This window comes from Microcaecilia unicolor, chromosome 7, assembly GCF_901765095.1.
Source record: "Microcaecilia unicolor chromosome 7, aMicUni1.1, whole genome shotgun sequence".
Classification (NCBI taxonomy): domain Eukaryota; kingdom Metazoa; phylum Chordata; class Amphibia; order Gymnophiona; family Siphonopidae; genus Microcaecilia; species Microcaecilia unicolor.
In genome coordinates this window covers 178,722,550-178,744,894 of record NC_044037.1, presented here as the reverse complement: position 1 = coordinate 178,744,894, position 22,345 = coordinate 178,722,550, and the positions used below count along the sequence as shown (strand labels likewise).

At 46.8% G+C, this 22,345-nt stretch overlaps 1 protein-coding gene across 1 annotated transcript in view; it reads right to left on the bottom strand.

Annotated features, from left to right (window-relative positions):
- Window positions 1-22,345, bottom strand: part of LOC115474520 (aldehyde oxidase 1-like) — a 235,978-nt gene that overhangs the window by 2,371 nt on the left and 211,262 nt on the right. The window contains exons 32-33 of the mRNA XM_030210009.1: window positions 21,384-21,449; window positions 16,726-16,914 (exon numbers count right to left, since the gene is read on the bottom strand). Of these exons, the coding sequence (XP_030065869.1) occupies window positions 16,726-16,914; window positions 21,384-21,449 (255 nt within the window). The remainder of the gene's footprint in view (window positions 1-16,725; window positions 16,915-21,383; window positions 21,450-22,345) is intronic.

Genomic DNA, 22,345 nt, shown 5'->3' with positions numbered 1-22,345 from the left:
TTAACCAATTATCTGCACAGAGCCTACTTTAATGTGATATGGAGAAAATTTTATAAAGCATTTGAATTTATTTTCTTTACAATAAAGTAATATTCTACAAATACATAAGGATATGCATGTGTACAAGTACACATGCTGATAAGAGTACGGGTACTTTTATGCAGATTGTACATAGGCACTCCCAAGTACATAGTGCGGCAGCATAAAGATGTACAGTGTACAGTGGAGGTGAAGAAAGCAAATAGGATGTTAGGTATTATTAGGAAAAGAATGGAAAATAAAAACTGAGGATGCTATAATGCCTTTGTATTGCTCCATGGTGCGACCGCACTTGGATACTATGTGCAATTCTGGTCACCGTATCTCAAGAATTAGAAAAGGTACAGAGAAGGGCGACGGAAATGATAAGGGGATGAGACGACTTCCCTATAAGGGCTGTTCAGCTTGCAGAAAAGAAGGCTGAGGGAAGATATGATAGAGGTATATAAAATAGCGAGTGGAATGGGTAAACGTAAATCGCTCGTTACTCTGTCCAAAAATACTAGGACTAGGGGGCACGCAATGAAGCTACAGATAGTAAATTTAAAACAAATTGGAGAAATATTTCTTCACTCAACATGTAATTAAACTCTTGAATTCATTGCCAGAGAATGTGGTAAAAACAATTAGCATAATGAGGTTTAAAAAAGGTTTGGCTAGTTTCCTAAAAGAAAAATCCATTAGCCATTATTAGAATGGACTTGGGAAAATCCACTGCTTGATAAGCAGCATAAAATGTATTGTAATGTTTTGGGATCTTGCCAGGTACTTGTGACCTGGATTGGCCACCGTTGGAAACAGGATACTGGGCTTGATGGACCTTTGGTCTATCCCAGTATGGCAACACTTTTTATTTGTTACATTTGTACCCCACATTTTCCCACCTATTTGCAGGCTCAATGTGGCTTACATAGTACCGTAATGGCGTTCGCCAAGTTGGTTGATAACAAATACAAGGTTATATTGTGGTCGCAATAGGTAGGTGTGTATCAGGCAACATGAGGATTGAAGGGAGTGATGATTGTATATTGTCCATGCTGTGTTGCTGGGTGTGGGGATTTATGGTGGATTGGTGGGGTAGGCCTTTTTGAAGAGGTTGGCCTTTATGTTCTAGTGCATACTTTATAAAAAACAATGGGTGCACATGCATAGCATGGATGTACATATTTGCACTGGCCTCGGAATAGAGGAAAATTTGTGCAACTAATGTAAAAAGAAAGAGAGGCATGTTCTGCGAGTATCAAGCAGATCAAAGAGCAGAGAGGACAAGGGATAACTGGAGGAATTAGCACAAATTAAATTGAATAAATAAATATATTAAAAAATATAAAAATACATACAACCATTACATCAAAACTGAAATGGCTACGATTCTGTTTCCATCTGTATCAGGGTAAAAATCATATATATTCAAAGGATGTCACCTTTTCACCAGTCAGTCATTCAGATGACTTGCAGGATATAGATGGAGGAACTGTCCCTTAAAGGGTTTTATTTTTATTCTAAACCTAATAGGGCAGTATCTCTGACTCCTTCATTTGCTTCAAAGAAACAAGCCAATTCCGCTAAACTGAACAGCATCACATGCACAGCTTTTCTTTGTTACTGGGAATAGTTCTGTGTTCTAAAATAGGTACATTTTATGAACTTTTTATATGTATTCTGTTATAAAATAATCCCCCACATTCCCAAGGGTAGAATTGGTACTTAAAAGTGTATTTTATTAAGTATGTACATATTCATGCATTCATACTATTACAAACATGCACACAATTACATTTTTATAAAATAGGTGCAATATATCGGCACTAGTTAGAATTTATGTGCACAACTTTTTAAGATAGCCTGCTTTCTTTTTAAGATCATGCATGGCCTTGCTCCTAATTATCTGTACGACCACTTCCAGTTTGCTGCTGCTCAGAGGGCTAGAAGAACTGGAGACACAGTCTTTTCATTTCCCTCAGTAAAGGGAAAGAAGAGCAGTGGCGTACCGGGGGGGGGGGGGGGGGGGGGGGGCGGTGGGTGCGGTCCGCCCTGGGTGCACGCCGCTGGGGGGGTGCCACGTGCCTGTCCACTACGTTCGTTCTGTGCTCCCTCTGCCCTGGAACAGATTACTTTCTGTTCCGGGGCAGAGGGAGCATGGAAACGAACGAAGTGGACAGGCGCGCGGCACCCCCCCTCAGCGGCGTGCACCCGGGGGGGTTCTTTCGCCGGGGGGGGGGGGGGTCGCGCTGCACCCGGGGGGTGGGGCGCATCGGCGATCCGCCCCGCGTGTCAGCCCCCCTAGGAACGCCACTGAAGAAGAGACTGTGGTTATTTAAATTAACTCTGGCCTTTCAGGCAGCTAGACACTGGAAGGACTTTAACACATTTCGATCACCTCAGTTGTACCTTATTTTTAGGAAAAGGGCTAAAACACTTTTGTTTCAGAGGTTTTTGTCTTGCATCAAAAATCCTGAGTGTATCCAACTCCTCTAGTTTTATATTCCCAGAAGACTGTTCTAGTTTCTTAAAACAATGTTACCTGCTTTGAACTGCAAGGTATTAGCGGGATACAAGACTAGATTAAGACACTTTCTAAGCATATTCTGTGTAGTGGTGCATGTAAATTCTAATGCATGATCTCAAAAGGGGGCATGGCAATGGGAGGGGCATGGGCAAGTCATGGGCATTCTTAAAAACTACAGGCACTGTTATAAAATATACTCAATCCGTGCCTAAGTTAGGCACAGGCATTTAAACCAGGCTTTAGTTGGCATACATGGTTGCGCCTAAATTTAGTCCTAGGTCTGGGCACTACGTGTATTCTATAAATAACGCCTAATGTTCTAGAATAGCACTAAACGCGTCTTTTTTGTTGCACTGATTTTTTCGGCACCATATACAGAATCTAGTCCTATATGTGCGTACATGCCTTTCTAACCTTGGCATCCTGCTATAAAGAGCCCTGAGTGTTTAGCACACTCGGCGATTCTATAACTAGGTGCCTGGAAGGAACCTATTCTATAACCGAATGTAGAGCGTGTCACTTCTGTTATAGAATACTAGCACAATCCATATCAATGCGCCTGATATTTAGGTGGATGCACCTACTCCAGCTATAGAATTGGTTCAAGTGCCAGCACCTAAATGTGACAGCGACGTGTATAACATATGTGTATAAGTAGGGAACCCTGCCCATGTGTACACCCCCTTGCAAATATGTGTAAATGTTAGCACCTAGTTTATAAAAGTGCTTTTAATGCACACACGTAGGTTCTTATTGTGTAGAGGTATACACATGTAAAAAATAGGTTCACAGAAACATGGAGGGTGCTGGTTATGGAGCCTATTTTTTTTTTTTTTTTTTTTGAATTATCTTTATTGGTGCCAGAAGGCAAATAATCACATAATACATTTCTGAACATGAAAACTCTATACATACACGGTCCAAAATATATGCAAACATTTTGTCCATCATTACTTTCCAAAAATGACCAACGCTCTTTACAAGACCATCCATATCTACACCCCTTCTGACTTTTCTCATTTTTTATATGAATGCCTTCCCCACCCCCCTCCCCCCTCCCCCTCCCCTCCCCCTCTCAGGTACCTCTTAATGAGTTCAGAGGTGTTGGTGGATTGTATTAAGGATCCCCCACGCTCTCCAAGCTACATAGCTGTGTATATGTTTTCCACAATCCCTGATACACTCTCTGTTTGTTTTTGGATGTCACTTTATACTGCAACGCTACCCACTCCGCCATCTCTCCCATCGTCCGGTGCCACTGCTGCACAGACGGCGGAGACGGCTGCGCCCAAACCTGCAGTATGCATTTTTTAACCAACAGAATTGCGAGGAGAGCAAACCGGCTCTGTGCTTCTAAAAAGCCTTCCTCCCTCAACTGTTCTGACTCTCCCAGTAACAAAGCCGAGAAAGACCATTCAAATGGTTTGGCTATAACTTTTTCAATGGTTTCTAGTGCATGTGTCCAAAGCTCTGCCAGGGTCGGGCACTCCACAAACGAATGAACAAATGTGCCAGTTCCTCCCTGACATTTGACACATCTATCATCTGCCCATAGTCCCATTTTCTTCCCCCGTTGGCGGGTAATATACACCCTGTGCAATATTCTAAATTGAATATCCTGCAACGCCGCATTAGATGTAATACTATGGAGTTTGTCAAAAGCCTTCCCTAGCCTTTCCTGTGTGACATTTTCCCCAAGGATATCACTCCAACCCATCGCCAATCGCATCAGTGGCTGAGTTCTTTTATGAGCGTCCATGTATTTATACCACTGGGACACCCCATTCGACTTCGATGGGGTCAACAAAAACACTTTATCCAATCCCGTGAACCGGACTGGGGAGCCTACTGCTCGTGTCAGTTTCTGGTAATAGTCCCGTACCTGCAAGTACTGAAAAAAATGTTTATTATTGAGATGCCATATGTTTTTAACTTGCTCAAAGGATGGGAAAGCCTGATCTCCTAACTCTACCAACTGCCCTATATACTTGCAACCCCCTTCTACCCATGTCTCAAAATTACTTTTCCCTAGCCCTGCCGGGAATGCTGGGTTATCAACCAATGAGAAAAAGGGATAGTTCTTTCCCCCACCTCCTATCACTCCCCTCCACCATCTCCAAGCCTTCCCCAGCGCTTTTAAGAAAGGATTCCTGCGGTAACGCGACCCATGGGTTCCCGTATTCCCTCCCAATACTGTAAACACATCCAGAGGAACGCACCAACTCTGCCAAAATTCCCTGGGCGCGTACCTGTCCTCTCCAGTATGGCATTCATGCAGCCACCTCATCAGAGCTGCTACATTGTACTGCCTGAGATCCGGGAGCCTTAACCCCCCTTCCCTTCGAATTCTGACTAATTGAGCAAATGCAATTCGTGGGCGCCTATTATGCCAGATGAAGGTGCCTATTGTACTACGATATACAGTGGGGGAAATAAGTATTTGATCCCTTGCTGATTTTGTAAGTTTGCCCACTGACAAAGACATGAGCAGCCCATAATTGAAGGGTAGGTTATTGGTAACAGTGAGAGATAGCACATCACAAATTAAATCCGGAAAATCACATTTTGGAAAGTATATGAATTTATTTGCATTCTGCAGAGGGAAATAAGTATTTGATCCCTCTGGCAAACAAGACCTAATACTTGGTGGCAAAACCCTTGTTGGCAAGCACAGCGGTCAGACGTCTTCTGTAGTTGATGATGAGGTTTGCACACATGTCAGGAGGAATTTTGGTCCACTCCTCTTTGCAGATCATCTCTAAATCATTAAGAGTTCTGGGCTGTCGCTTGGCAACTCGCAGCTTCAGCTCCCTCCATAAGTTTTCAATGGGATTAAGGTCTGGTGACTGGCTAGGCCACTCCATGACCCTAATGTGCTTCTTCCTGAGCCACTCCTTTGTTGCCTTGGCTGTATGTTTTGGGTCATTGTCGTGCTGGAAGACCCAGCCACGACCCATTTTTAAGGCCCTGGCGGAGGGAAGGAGGTTGTCACTCAGAATTGTACGGTACATGGCCCCATCCATTCTCCCATTGATGCGGTGAAGTAGTCCTGTGCCCTTAGCAGAGAAACACCCCCAAAACATAACATTTCCACCTCCATGCTTGACAGTGGGGACGGTGTTCTTTGGGTCATAGGCAGCATTTCTCTTCCTCCAAACACGGCGAGTTGAGTTCATGCCAAAGAGCTCAATTTTTGTCTCATCTGACCACAGCACCTTCTCCCAATCACTCTCGGCATCATCCAGGTGTTCACTGGCAAACTTCAGACGGGCCGTCACATGTGCCTTCCGGAGCAGGGGGACCTTGCGGGCACTGCAGGATTGCAATCCGTTATGTCGTAATGTGTTACCAATGGTTTTCGTGGTGACAGTGGTCCCAGCTGCCTTGAGATCATTGACAAGTTCCCCCCTTGTAGTTGTAGGCTGATTTCTAACCTTCCTCATGATCAAGGATACCCCACGAGGTGAGATTTTGCGTGGAGCCCCAGATCTTTGTCGATTGACAGTCATTTTGTACTTCTTCCATTTTCTTACTATGGCACCAACAGTTGTCTCCTTCTCGCCCAGCGTCTTACTGATGGTTTTGTAGCCCATTCCAGCCTTGTGCAGGTGTATGATCTTGTCCCTGACATCCTTAGACAGCTCCTTGCTCTTGGCCATTTTGTAGAGGTTAGAGTCTGACTGATTCACTGAGTCTGTGGACAGGTGTCTTTCATACAGGTGACCATTGCCGACAGCTGTCTGTCATGCAGGTAACGAGTTGATTTGGAGCATCTACCTGGTCTGTAGGGGCCAGATCTCTTACTGGTTGGTGGGGGATCAAATACTTATTTCCCTCTGCAGAATGCAAATAAATTCATATACTTTCCACAATGTGATTTTCCGGATTTAATTTGTGATGTGCTATCTCTCACTGTTACCAATAACCTACCCTTCAATTATGGGCTGCTCATGTCTTTGTCAGTGGGCAAACTTACAAAATCAGCAAGGGATCAAATACTTATTTCCCCCACTGTATAGTGTCTTCCCGCCGTTCCACCCACAATGGTATCATTTGCAATGGGTACAGTAGTTTAGGGAGGAGAACCATCTTAACCAACGCTATCCTCCTTCGAAAGCTCACCGGGAGGTCTCTCCACTGTACACATATTCTCCTTATCATCTCTATTTTTTCTATGACATTTTTCCTGTATACCCACTCTATATCAGAACTCAAGTACACCCCCAAATACTTTATTCCAGTGTGAGCCCATAATAACGGAAAGGTCTCTAAAGTGACACTATGGCAAGGGTTCGATATTGCCAACGCCTCTGACTTTCCAAAGTTGATACGTAGCCCTGCAAACTCCCCAAACTCTTTAATTATCTCCATTGCTACAGGCAGCGACTGTGCAGCATTATCCAGTAGCAACAGCATGTCATCCGCAAACATATTGACCTTGTATTCTATGCCCCCCGTGCTTAAGCCCCGCACTCGTTCATCATGTCGCAACCGGATGGCCAGTGGCTCCAGAGACAACACAAACAACAAGGGCGAGAGCGGGCATCCCTGCCGTGTCCCCCGCCCCAGTGTTATAGTAGATGTGAGAGCGCCATTGACCAGTAGCTGAGCCGTTGGATTACTATATAACACTCGAATCCAATCTAGAAAAGCCCCTCTTATGCCGCACCGTTGCAGAATCCAGAGTAGGTATGGCCACAAGACCTTATCAAAGGCCTTTTCTGCATCCAAACTGGCTAAAATCGAATCCCCTCGCCGAAATTTTCTCTCTCTTAATATGCGGCATACTTTTAAAATGTTAGCTGCTGCATACCTGCCCTTCACAAACCCCACCTGGTCAGTGTGTATCATGAGAGGCAGCAGTTCCCCCAGCCTGGCCGCCAGTATGCTAGCCAATATCTTAAGGTCTTGATTTATAAGAGATATAGGCCTATATGACCCCACTACCTCCCTATCTTTTCCTGGCTTGGGCAACACGGTAATATATGCATGGTTAAGATGGGACCCCATGTCCTGGGACGTGCGAATATCATCACACATATCTATAAATGCGGGTATGCATTGACCTTGGAGTATTTTATAAAATTCTGACCCCAATCCATCTGGTCCAGGGGCCTTAGCCAATTTTAATTGCTTTATCACTTCCTGTACTTCCTTGCCTTTTATAGGCGCACATAACATTGCCACCTGCTCTAACGCTAAGCGCGGCAGCCGTAGTCCTTGCATGAACTCCTCGCATCTTTGATTAGAGAAGGTACCAGACTCATATAAAGATGCATAGAATTTCACAAATTCTCCTTGTATGTCTTCCTGTGAAGTAATGCTTTTGGCCCCCTCTCCTTTTAATTTTGTTATATAATGTTTTCCTTCACGTTGCCGCACCAAAGAGGCTAGCAATTTCCCTGTCTTATTACCCCATCTATGTAGGCCATATTTATACAGTTTAATGCTGTATAATGCTCGTTCATTAAGCAAGGCCTGCATCTCTTTTCTACAAGCAATGTATGCCCTTCTGTTTTCTTCTATGTGTCGTGTTAGATATTGCCGGCGCGCTTCTCCTAACCTGCGCCCTGCACTGAGCAATGCTTGATCCCGCTCCTTGCGCTTAGCTGCTGTATATGCAATGATTTTCCCCCTAAGAACTGCCTTTGCCGCCTCCCAATATACTCTGGGTCCTACATCCTCCACCCTGTTCTCAGCCACATATTCATCCCACGCTCCTTTCAGGTGTGCTTGGAACTCAGCACTTTGATATAGCGCTGGGTTCATGCGCCAGCGTGCCGGACGAGCACCAGTGCCCCACTCAACATCCACCCACACCGGCGCATGATCTGACACTATCGCCTCCTCTATAGCCGTTGCTTGCACTCTGCCAAGCAAAGCCCCTGATAGCAATACATAATCCAGACGAGCATGCACTTTGTGTGGATGGGAATAAAAAGTGAAATCCCTTTCCTCCTCATGTAAAGTGCGCCATACATCTACCAATGCCAATTCCGCACTTAGGTAATTGACTCCCTTATTAAAATGTTCTTTTAACAATGGCCTTGGGGGCTGGCAGTCAATAGTTGGGTCACTAGTAATATTGAAGTCCCCTCCTACAATTAGGGGGTATTCTTCAAACGCTGCCAATTTCGATCGGACATGTACAAAAAACTGATGTGTGTACAAGTTTGGTGCATAAAGACTACATAGGGCTACTTTGACCCCCTGTAAACTTCCAGCTACTATTACCCATCTGCCCTCTGAGTCCTGTATCAGCTCGTGTAAGGTGAATGCCAAAGATTTTTTAACCAGTATTGCTACTCCTCTCTGACGATCGCTATATGAGGCAGCATATACTTCTCCCACCCAATCCCTTCTCAATTTTTCATGTTCTGCTTTATTCAGGTGGGTTTCCTGTAATAGTGCCACATCTGCCTTCAGCCTTTTTAGATGTTGCAATAAGCGTGTCCTTTTAACAGGAGAGTGGATTCCATCAACATTTAAAGTTACTATTCGCAATCCTGCCGATGGCATGCTTTGTCATTCTTTGAATACTCATTAACATTTTTACAACTGTCAGATGGGCTGGCCTCCCAGCTCGACCCTCCCATCAGTTCCCTATCAATCCACTTCCTTCTCCGCCTATTAAAAGTCTCTTCTCCCGATACCTGAGAACCCTTCCCTGCCCCCTTTGGAAACCCAGAGCCTAACCCCCAGTGTTCCCAGGCCCCTCCCTTCCCCCCCTCCACCCTGCTTCTAGAATATCCCCAACTCAGATTCCCCCACAATCGTCTTATCAAACGTTCCCCCACATTCATACTCCACTTTCCTCCCTCTTCCAACCATACCCTTACCCCGACCCAGCTCGACTTCCCCCTCCCCCCCCCCACAACACTGCATAAAGAAAACATTGCATATCAAGACATTGATTCCCAAACAGTTAACAACTAAACATTGGCAGTAGCCCCCGCCTCACAAGAGGGGCCAACCAGGGGAAGCCACCCACAAACATAGCAAAAACCAACTCAAAAACAGAATACATCTTAACCAGCCTTCCCCTTCTGCCTCTTTCAGGACTTCCGTGAAATCTCCAGCGCCCAATAGTTCACATTAACTCTCCATGTGTTCCCTGTTTAAAGGTTAACTCACAGTCCCACAGTAAACTCTCCTCTTCTGGTCACACTCCTTATGCTGCTCCAGGGCATACAGTCCTCTCCTCCTTTATTTTTTCTGGAGCCTGTCCACGAACTGCTTGAGCTCCAGCGGGTCTGTGAAGAAAAGGGTTTTGTTTTCATACTGCAAACGGACTTTGGCCGGATACAGGATTGAGAACCGAACTCCCTGATCGTAAAGTATCTTGCACAGCTGTCCCATTTTCTTTCTCTGACCCGACACTCGTGCAGAGTAATCCTGGAACAGCAGGACACGTGCTCCGTTGTAATCCAAAGCTCTGCTTACTCTAAACGCCTGCATGATCTTCTCTTTCTCTGCATAATCTAAAATTCTTGCCAGGACGGGTCTCGGGCGTTGTTCGCCTTCCCGCGCTGCTCCCACGCGATGCACTCGTTCCACCCGTAATGCCCCCACAGCCTGGTCCAATTTCAGCTGTTCAGGGATCCAGCGGGTCACAAAATCCCTCAGTTCTCCATCTTTCACTGATTCAGGGACACCGATAATTCTAACATTGTTCCTGCGGCTCCTGTTCTCTAAGTCGTCTGTTAGCTGCGTCAGTTGCCTCGCCAGAGCTTCCACCTGCTCTACTCTTCCCTCCAGGGCCTCCGACCTGTCTTCTTGACGGCCGATACGTTCCTCTGCGCTTTGAAGTCGCGCTGTTTGTCTTTCCATATTTTCATTTAGCGTGTCCACAGAAGCCTGCAACTTAGAAAGTCTATCATCCAGCACCGCTGTGATCTGCTTTGTCAACTCGCGAACTGCCTCCTCCTGCAGCGTGACCACCGCGCTACTGGGCACCGGGGACGCCATCTTGGAGCTCATGGGTTGTGCACGATCTCTGGGAGGCCTCGGTGTTTTTGCCGGCATACCACGGCTCGGTCACCTTCCCAGCCCCGAAACCTCACCCGCGAACACTCCAGACCGTGTCAGCTGCAGGTAGGCTATTTTCGTTGCGGCGGGGGGTCGGAAAAGCAGGTTAATTAAGCAGAATATTACACCAGGGTCGGAGCAGGGCTTGAGAGCGTCTTATCCGCCTGCTGGCATCACGTGACCCCCCCTGCTGGCATCACGTGACCCCCCGGTTATGGAGCCTATTTTAAGTGTATTCTATAAAGAAAAGTAGGTGCCTACTTCTTTCAATAGTATTCTATAAAAAGTGGAAGAAAACAAACTTACATTTAAGGTGCGTTCACATACACCAGCCCTATAGCTGGTGTAAATGCCTATGCCTAGATGTATATAATTTATGCATGTACCTTTGTACTTTACCCAAACTCCCATGCACACACCCACCCTCACTCTCAAAGTACATGCCATCAGATCATGGCGTCACCCCTTATGTCCCTTCCTTATAAATGCCTACTTTTCTTTATAGAATATCAGAGTAAGTGGCTGAAAACATGCTTATATTCGTAGAGGTGGTGTAAATGCTTGCTTTAGATTGTAAAAGACCACGAGTAGATGGTAAGGTTTTCCAATCTATGGGCCCAATATTTAGACCATGGGAATTAACCAGGCTAACTCCCACAGTCAGCGCTGAGCCCGGATATTCAATGCCGGGCCGTTTCCGGTGACAGGCATTGAATATCCGTTTTATTTTTGCCTGGTTCAAACTTAACCAGCCAAGCTGACATTCAGCGCTGGTTGGTTAAGTTTGAACCGATCAAAAATAGGCCTGATATTCATGCGTCCAAATATGGACACCAAACTCACACTGAAGATTGGTGGATAGCCAGATATATTGTGCAATTAAAATTGGCAAGCTGCTAACCATGAATTTTCAGCTGGTCATGGCTGGCCGTGTCCCACTGAAAATGTGCAGATAGCTGGTTATGGAGCATTTAACTGGCTAGGTGCCGATCCTGGCCAGCTAAATGCTTTTGAATATCGGGGGCATACGCGTAAATATGTACCCCACCAGTTCTCCACCTGCACTCTACCCATGTGAACATCCACCTGCAAAGTATAAACTATTGCACCTTGGCATATACTGTAGCCAGAAAATGGTCAGTTACAGACATGAGCCCCAAAATTCTATATATGGTGCTATGAGTTGCGCGTGTATAAATTTGGAGGCACACAACTTAACTGAATAATGAGCCAATTAGCACCAATAATTGGGTGTTAATTATCAGCGATAATTGACATTTGTTAAAATTTACAAGCATATTTTTACATGTGGGTCCAGAAAGGGGCGTGGCCATGGGAGGATCCTGGGCAGATCAGGGGCTTTCCTTTAATTTACATGCATTGTTGTAGAATAAAGGGGATCTGCGCCTAATTTAGGCACGGAGATTTATATCACAGTTTCGTTGGTGTAAATGGTTGCGCCTAAATATAGTTGCTGTTCCCATTGCTAAGCACTATTCTATAAACGGTGCCCAACTTTAAGTATCATTTATAGATTAGTGCTAGGTGCTATTTTTTTCAGCACTGATTTTGTAGTAACCGTTGATAGAATTTAGTCCTATATGTCCACATGAGTAAAAGACTAGAATACCAGCACTTACATTTGCTTTTACTGAATAAAACTAGGTGGCTCCTTATAGAATAACCCCTTTAGGGTGAAAATCTATAACAGGGGTTCTCAACCCAGTCCTCGGGACTCACTAAGGCGCTCATTTTTAAAGCAGACGGAGGTCTCAAAATGCTGAAAAAACATCCATCTGCCGAAAACATCCAAATCGTAATTTTCGAAAGGCAGAGTTAGTTCAAATAGTAAGGTTGCATTTTGGAGGCGTGTTTTGGGTGGGACTATGTTGGGCCCAAAATTAAGACGTCTTTCAGCGGGGGTCACGTGATGCCATGCTAACGAGTGGGTGTTGTCAGGAAGAGCTCCCGGGCCCCAACCTCGACTTTTGCTAATTTAAGGTGCGCCTCTGGATTATTCAGCTGGAGATAGCGGTATTACATTGAGACCTTTTGAGAGCAGTACGAGGAGTGGAATGAAGAGGTGGATGGTGGCAAAAATGCAGCACAGAGAGAAAGAAAAGTCGCACTGCAGTGATCTTAAAATGGTGGATGCAGCAGGGCTGACCACGGTGAGCTCCGCATGGGTTACAGAGATCATCCCAGAGGTTCGGCAGGCCATAGATGATAGCCGGTTGCAGAAAATAACAGACAAACTGGATGTCGTGGACGGTCGGTTGGAATCCTTGTGTGGATAATTTACAACACGCTGCCAGCGTGTCTCTGACCTTGAGGACCGCATGCAGCAGCTTACCATGTCTAATGAGGACTTGCAAACACGACTTCAGGGGTTGGAGGAAAAAATGGATGATATAGAAAACCGATCCAGATGAGGGAACCTGAGGCTGGTGGGCTTACCTGAAACAATCGCGGATCTGGAGCTCAGAAAATTCCTGGAATCGTGGTTGGTATCTGCATTGCAATTAAATTCTGATGCGGGTCCACTGTGGATCGAGAGGGCTCACCGGTTAGGCCCTCGACACGCCCCAGATGCACGACCTCGAGTGGTCATACTTAAATTACTTAATTATGTTCACAAAGCGGATATTTTGCATGCCATACGTAACAAAGGGCCACTTGCTTATGAAAATAAGACTATCCTCTGCTTTCAGGATTTTTCCTCGAAGGTTTCTTTTTTGCGAAAGGCATATGCTCCAGTGTGTACAGAATTGCACAGATGCCATTTTCAGTTTGCGCTTTTGTACCCAATGCGTTTGAATGTATTTACTGAAGGGAAACCACAACTGTTTGAATTGGCTGAAAAAGCTAAGGCCTTCTTCACTCCTTGCCATCCACGAGTGTCTAACTTTAAGTGTGAACATTTCAGTGGATGGGACCATCTGGATCTATATATGGATGGTTGTTTGCTATGGTACATTTCATTGCAGATGTTCTTAACATTGAGCCTAAATTCTGCACCGGTTGGGACAGAAGAACTATGATGTGGTGGAAGGAGCTGTGGAGCATATGTGTTGTGATGACAGCTTCAGGTATTATGGCCATTCCTAATACAGCAGCAAGCAGTGTAAAGAGTTGCCTAGTGGTCAGTGCAGTGGGATTTGTACCTAGGTCCCGTTGTTTAAAGACCACTGCACTGACCACTAGGCTACCCCTTTGCTCTGCAGGGAAATCTGTGCGGCCATTTTTGTATAAATGATGCCAGACAGACATATTTGTGCCAGCTTTTTTGGCATGCGTATTTTGGATGTTTCATTTTGCAAAATGGCTATTCATTTTGGATGTTTTCAGAGCAAGAACGTCTTTTTCATATGTTTTCAAAAAGGAAATCCTTACATATTTTTTCTGTTCCCCAAATGGCTGTGATATGGATGATTTTTTTTTGGACATTATGAGCAGAATGTCCCAACTCTGACTTGGATGTTCTTTCAGAAATGCCCCTCCATGCTAGTCAGATATTCAGAATATCCACAATGAATAATCATGAGATAGATCTGCATGCACTGTCTCCACTGTGTGCAAATCTATCTCATACATATTCACTGTGGGTAATTGGAAAGCCTGACTGGCTAGGTATGTCCTAAGGACTGGTTTATAAGTTGCTGCCTAAATGTTAGTCAGTAAGGCCCTCATGATCAAAAGCAAACTCTGGCGCTAGAGGCTGTTAACGCCATACTAGCACCAGAGTTTGCAGCTGACCCATGATCAGAGCCCTCGAGCGCCTGAAACAGCGCACTCGAGGGCTCTCAGCGCAAGTAGCATGCAAATGCATGCTAAACAGAGCTTCTAGCGCAATTAGCTTGCAAATGCATGCTAATTGGCGCTTAACGCATTCATCCCCAATGATCAGCGACCAGCGCGCCAAAGATTGGGTCGCTGGCCGCAGCAAAATCAACGCCAGCTCCGAGCTGGCGTTAGATTTTGCGGATCATTGGGGAGGAATGGTGAGCCCTGTCCAGCATGCAGTTGCATGCTGGCAGGCCTCCGTTCCCCCCCAAGGCAACAGCACACGGTACTGGAGGTCCGGTGGACCTCCGGTCCCCCCCCCGACGATCCGAACTCCCCCGAAATCTTCGTGGCCGCCTCCGGCCAAGCGTTGTCCCACCCTCCCACCAGCTCCGGGGGGGGGGGGGGGGGCTGGAGGTTCGGTGGGCCTCCAGCCCCCCAAACCCCAAGAAATCCTTGTGGCCGCTGTAATCTACTGATGAGGGGGTATGTAGCCCCGCCCAGCGCATCCCAGGATGCAATGGGCGGGGCTGGGTGCCGCCATTTTGAAGCGGCGTCGAAAGGAAGAGGAGGGAGGCATGCAGGCTCCGTCCCTCCTCCAACAAAGGTAGGGGGGCCGGGAGGGAGGTAGGAGGGTGGGGTTACGTGTCACCACGGACCACCAGGGATTTGTGGAGAACGCTGGGGGGGGGGAGGAGTTGGGGTGGTTTGGAGGTCCGGTGGACCTCTAGGCCCCACCCCCCCGTCGATGGATCACAATGATTTATGGGGGGTTTGGGGGGGCTGGAGACCCTCTGATCCTCCAGCCCCCCCCCCCCGTCGCAGATGGGAGGGTAGGGCAGCGTTTCTTAAGCCAGCAACCAAGTCCTCTGGGGGTTCGTGGGGGGGGGGCTGGAGAACCACCGGATCTCCAGCCCTCTGTGAACATGGGGGGGGGGTCATCGGGGGGACCGGAGGTCCACCGGACCTCCAGCCCCCCCCCCCATCGCTTGGTGGGAGGGTGGGAGTCGGTTTGGCCGGTGGTGGCCTCTTTGTTGGGGGATCGGCAGGCCACTTTGACAGTTTTGGGCTTTTGACAGCCCAGACCTGTCAAAGAAGTGCGGGAGGATTGTGCTGAGCGCATGCTCGGGCGCAATTCTCCCGCACTTCAACATGATAATCAAAGATAATAGCGCTGCTTAGATTTGCATGCATTATCTTTGATCATCAATGCAGAAAAGCCCTGCGCTGTCCCGGCGCTATTTTTAGGGCGCTGTTTGGAACAGCGCGGGGCTTTTGATCATGAGGGCCTCAGTATGCAGGTTAAGGCTGGTATTTTAGTCATTTACAGGTGTATGTGAACACATATGTTTATCGTTTATTGGATTTAATATACCGCAGTTTTTGAAGGTCCAATCAAAGCAGTGTACAATAAAATCGGTAAAGTTAAAAGCAAAACTCCATAATATAATAGAAAAGAAACAATCAACCAAGGAGTACATAAAATACACACTCATTCATTCAGAAACTGTGGGCTCACCAACATATACAACGTGTAGAAAACTGCACCTGTTTTGGAGTAGGTGCAGAGGAGTTCCTGAGGGCAGGGATGGAGGGAGGGTTGGCATATGTACATGTCTGTCATCCATACTCTTCTTTTATTGGTTGTCATCTCTCATCTTAACTATTGTAACCACATATATGCCGGCCTTCCCTTATATTCTATCAAGCGCCTTCAACTGATTCAGTCTACGGCTGTCAAAGTTCTTCACTCTTCACATCATTTTGATCATGTCACCCCTTTGCTTCACTTGGAACACTGGCTTCCTATTTCAGCTAGGATTAAGTTTAAACTTCTCTGCCTTGTCTTTAAATCTCACTCTCTCACTGCTTCTGCTTACCTTCACTCTGTACTCGTTCCTTATACCCAGATATGTTCCCTTTGTTCCTCCACTGCTAATCTCCTGAATGTACCATTCCTTCCTGCCTTCCACCTGACTTTCATGCCTCTTTTAGCTTCCTGGACCCATCCCATTGGCATGCTCTCCTCACCACTCTCCGCTAGAAAACTTCATATTAACGTTTCAAATCTTTGCTTAAAACTCATCTGTTTCTGAAGATTTGGATTGACCTGCATTTAGTTTTGCCCTTCCTCCTGTGTCTCTGCCCCTTGGTTTTATTTTATTTTCTCTGTAAATCAAACAGTAGCCATATCGGTCCCCATGCGGTCTATCAAGACTCTGAAATAAATAAATAAATAATAAACACAATTTTTGAAACTCTGCCTGTCTTGATCACTTTTTGATATACCATTTTTAAAACAGGTAAAGGACAGTGTGACTGAATCTCTTTTACTTGATTCTATGAATGGAGCAAGGGTGTCTCACCTTGGAAGAGTAGATTGTATATGGGTTTTCGGATCCTGCAAGCAGGGAAATGCTGAATTCCTCAGGGATGTCAGAGACTGCTGGGATTTTATACTGATCTGGTCCCCGTGTGTACAGGACTCCTTCTGGGGAATATTTTAATTCCTCAATTGTATACAGTCCAAGTCCTTGAACAAAGGCACCTTCAATCTAAGAAAATAATTTAAGCATATTCATAGTTCATTCTTTAAAACATATTCAAAAAAGCAAAGCTGATTATTTTTATTTATTTATTTTATTTACTAGTAAAAAAGGCCTGTTTCTGACACAAATGAAACGGGCGCTAGCAAGGTTTTCTTCGGAGTATGTATGTTTGGGAGAGTGTATGTGAGAGTGACTGTTTGAGAGTGAGAGTGAAAGTGTGAGTGTATGAGAGAGAGAGTGAGTCTGGGTGTGAGTGTGTTTGTGAGAGAGTGTGTGTGTGAGAATGAGAGTGTGTGCAAGTGTGTATGTGAGACACAGTGTGATAGAGAGTGTGTGTGTGTGGCCATCCATGCTCCTCTGTCCCCTGCCCCCTCCATTCATCCCTTTCCAGCATTTCCCCTCTTTGCCTGAGGCCTGACCTGCAATCCATATCCATCCATGGCCATCTGTCCCCTCCATTCATCCCTATCCAGCAATTCCCCTTTCCCTGAGCTCTGCCGCCCAATCCATGGCCATCCATGTTACTCTGTCACCTGCCCCCTCCATTCATCCCTATCCAGCATTTCCCCTGTCTGCCTGAGGCCTGCCCTGCAATCCATGCTCCTCTGTCCCCTGCCCCCTCCATTCATCCCTTTCCAGCATTTCCCCTCTCTGCCTGAGGCCTGTCCTGCAATCCATATCCATCCATGCCCATCTGTCCCCTTCATTCATCCCTATCCAGCAATTCCCCTTTCCCTGAGCCCTGCCCTCCCAATCCATGGCCATCCATGTTACTCTGTCCCCTGCCCCCTCCATTCATCCCTTTCCAGCATTTCCCCTCTGTGCCTGAGGCCTGCCCTGCAATCCATATCCATCCATGCCCATCTGTCCCCTCCATTCATCCGTATCCAGCAATTCCCCTTTCCCTGAGCCCTGCCATCCCAATCCATGGCCATCCATGTTACTCTGTCACCTGCCCCCTCCATTCATCCCTATCCAGCATTCCCCTCTCTGCCTGAGGCCTGCCCTGCAATCCATGCTCCTCTGTCCCCTGCCCCCTCCATTCATCCCTTTCCAGCATTTCCCCTCTGTGCCTGAGGCCTGTCCTGCAATCCATATCCATCCATGCCCATCTGTCCCCTTCATTCATCCCTATCCAGCAATTCCCCTTTCCCTGAGCCCTGCCCTCCCAATCCATGGCCATCCATGTTACTCTGTCTCCTGCCCCCTCCATTCATCCCTTTCCAGCATTTCCCCTCTCTGCCTGAGGCCTGCCCTGCAATCCATATCCATCCATGCCCATCTGTCCCCTCCATTCATCCCTATCCAGCAATTCCCCTTTCCCTGAGCCCTGCCGTCCCAATCCATGGCCATCCATGTTACTCTGTCACCTGCCCCCTCCATTCATCCCTATCCAGCATTTCCCCTCTCTGCCTGAGGCCTGCCCTGCAATCCATATCCATCCATGCCCATCTGTCCCCTCCATTCATCCCTATCCAGCAATTCCCCTTTCCCTGAGCCCTGCCGTCCCAATCCATGGCCATCCATGTTACTCTGTCACCTGCCCCCTCCATTCATCCCTATCCAGCATTTCCCCTCTCTGCCTGAGGCCTGCCCTGCAATCCATATCCATCCATGCCCATCTGTCCCCTCCATTCATCCCTATCCAGCAATTCCCCTTTCCCTGAGCCCTGCCGTCCCAATCCATGGCCATCCATGTTACTCTGTCACCTGCCCCCTCCATTCATCCCTATCCAGCATTTCCCCTCTCTGCCTGAGGCCTGCCCTGCAATCCCTATCCATCCATGCCCATCTGTTCCCTCCATTCATCCCTATCCAGCAATTCCCCTCTCTGCCTGAGCCCTGCCGTCCCAATCCATGGCCATCCATGTTACTCTGTCACCTGCCCCCTCCATTCATCCCTATCCAGCATTTCCCCTCTCTGCCTGAGGCCTGCCCTGCAATCCATGCTCCTTTGTCCCCTGCCACCTCCATTCATCCTTTTCCAGCAAGTCCCCTCTCTCCCTTCCATGACCCCCCCTCGCATCCATGCTCCTCTCTCTCCCATGTCCCAGCCTGGCCCGCCCTCTTCTCCTCCCCCCCTTCGCATCCATGCCCCCCCCCCCTTCGCATCCATGCATCGGGGTTTTTTTTTCTTATTTTAAAATTTACCTCCGTGGCGGTTCCGGCAGCGAAGCGTCAGGGAAGGAGGCGGCGCTCCCGACGTCTAGGTTTCCCTTCGCTGTGTTCCGCCTTCTTTTGACGTCATCCTTGACGTCAGAAGAAGGCGGAACACAGCGAAGGGAAGGCTAGACGCCGAGAGCGCCGCCTCCTTCCCTGATGCTTCGCTGCCGAGCGATGGGATTGGTTGAGTGTCATTGCTCCGCCCTCGACGTCATCACGTTTGACGCGTGGGCGGGGCAGACACAATGGGATCTCACCCCCTTCACTTTTGGCTAAAAGAGGCTTCATGGAACGTTGGAGGTGCGTTTTATATAGAGAGATTAGGTTTTATTTACCACCTTTTTGAAGGCGGTATACAGTAAGAATAGATCAAGCATGAGCAATAGGCAATTACAGCAGTAAAAATATTCAAATAGCAATACAAAGTATGGCTTGCAGGGGCATTTTTGAAAGAGAAGGGCACCCATCTACCGACACAAATCAGGAGACGGGCGATTTTGGGTGTCCTCAACTGCAGTCCATCGCGGGGACGTCCAAAGTTCACGGGGGCGTGTCAGAGGCGTAGCGAAGGTGGGACTGGGGCGTGCTTAAGAGATGGGCATCCTTGGCCAATAATAGAAAAATGAAGGGCGTCCCTGACAAGCCTTTGGTTAACTTTTTTTTCACGACCAAGCCTCAAAAAGGTGCCCAAACTGACTGGATGACCACCGAAGGGAATCGGGGATGACCTCCCCTTACACCCCAGTGGTCATCAACCCCCTCCCACCCTAAAAAGAAATTAAATTTTTGTTTTGCCAGCCTCTTTGCTAGCCTCAAATGTCATACCCAGCTCCATCACAGCAGTATGCAGGTCCCTGGAGCAGTTTTAGTGGGTGCAGTGCACTTCAGGCAGGCGGACCCAGGCTCATCACCCCCCTACCTGTTACACTTGTGCTGGTAAATGGGAGCCCTTCAAAACCCACCCGAAACCCACTGTACCCACATGTAGGTGCCCCCCTTCAGGCTTTAGGGCTATGGTAGTTGTGTACAGTTGTGAAGAGTGGGTTTTGGGGGGGTTGGGGGGCTCAGCACCCAAGATAAGGGAGCTATGCACCTGGGAGCAATTTGTGAAGTCCACTGCAGTGCCCCCTAGGGTGCCCAGTTGGTGTCCTGGCATGTGAGGGGGACCAGTGCATTACGCGTGGTGGCTCCTCCCATGACCAAATGCCTTGGATTTGGTCGTTTTTGAGATGGGCGTCCTCGGTTTCCATTATTGCCGAAAACTGGGGATGACCATCTCTAAGGTCGACCTAAATGTTGAGATTTGGGTGTCCCCGACAGTATTATCGAAACAAAAGATAGACGCCCATCTTGTTTCGATAATAGCAGTTTCCCCGCCCCTTCGCTGGGACGTCCTTAGAGATGGTCATCCCCGTTCGATTATGCCCCTCATAGTATACTACTTACAATGTCAACACAATATATAATAGAACATTTTAATTGACAGTGAAGGGTATAAGCAAAGATGGAACATATAGATAGGAAAGAGAGTAAGAAGAGTTAGAAAGTAAGGTGACTAATTTAAAGAAAGTTGCATTGTCTTTAGGAAGGCAGAAGAAGGATGCTAAACATGTTGGGGAGATTTGAATTTCTTTCAACATTAAAAAATATTTTGGGGCTCTGCAAAGAGCTCGAGTGCTTCAAAAGTGTCCCATGACTGGAAATCACTACCACTATGGGGATCTTTCTTTGGAAATTGTTTTTTTTAATCTTGCAATTTAAAAGATTTTACAAATACAATATGAGCTATCAGGAAAGGTTGAAGGAAATGGATTTATTTAGTCGAGCATACTGAGGTTTGACTTGATAGTATTCAAACACAAAAGTTGATGTACAAAAGGAGTACAACAAAACTGGTTTGGAAAGGACCAGTCTGGCAGCTCAGTGGCAGCTGTCTCATGCTGCCATGCAGAAAACTGGCTTTAGTTTCTGTTTCCTTGGCTTGCTGTGCAAGTGGCATTCATAGCCCTTGGGGGTGACTGTCCCAAACATTGTGCAATGTCGCCACCTAGTGGCCAGACTTAGGTAGCATGCCAGTCAGGTTCTGGAGGGAGGCATGGTTTGTGGACCCTGGCTGAGGAATGCCACTATGATGGCTGGCCTAAATTGGGAGAAGACTAGAAAAAGAGGGGAACAACTTTGGGTACTTTCAAGTGAAGTCTCTTGGCACCAAAGCCAATTGGAGGTCAATTCCAATTCAGCTGGAAGCCCAAAGAAGTAGAAGGCAAAAAAGTAAATTAAAAAAAATGTGAACATCCTGTTGAAATACTTACCTGTCCCACATCTATGCCTGGATTTATGCTGTGGCCAACATCTATGACCATGTCTACTCTGACATTCTGTGAATAAAACACAAAATAGCCGCTACAATGTAAAAACAGATGCTTTCAAAGGATCTTATAGAAATGCACAAAGAAACTTTACTGGCAAACATACAAAGTACAATTCTGTTAGCAGCAGTACTTCATGTTCAGTGTGAAACTCATAGGACTGTCCTGATGGCAAGTAGAAAAATCTTAAATTACCTGTACATTTGTGCTAATTGATCAGCTGTGAGGCCTTAAGTACAGTGAGCTGGCAATGCATATATTCTCTATGTCAACAGGATCATTAGAACTAAGATGTGTGAAAAAAACAACTAATTGTGCCAATCTTCATACCACGTTATACACTTGTCAGCAGTCAGTAAATGCATAAATTCACTAGCACTAGATTTTCAAATCTTATACAGATAATACTGGGCTGAATATCTGACTAAATGGTCAATACTATTGGAGCAATTCTTTAACTAGGCTCCATGTGTTAAGTGCCCCAATGGTGCGCACTGATCACCAATTCTAGAATGGCATTTGGGTGCCCAGATTCCATTATAGAATACAAGTGTAACCTAGTATTGACGTACCTTGCAGTTAGGTGCCTGCAGTTACGGCAGCTATAGACTTGGCATAACTGACTGTGACAAAATAGGAACACAAAAACATAAGCATTGCCATACTGGTGTCAGGTCTCTCGGGGAAATGTGAGCCCTTGAGCCACTGTCACGGAGGTGGCAGCAGCAGGCAAAACCACCCAACAGGAGACAGGCAACCCTAAGACGGGCTGAAGTAGACAGGACTGGAGTGGCTGGGCTGGAGCTGAAGAGGAAAGCAACAAGGAATCCAGGAACAACGTCCTACAGCAGGGTTCAGGCTTGAGAAGCAGGATACAGGATACTCAATACAGGCTTCTCCCACAG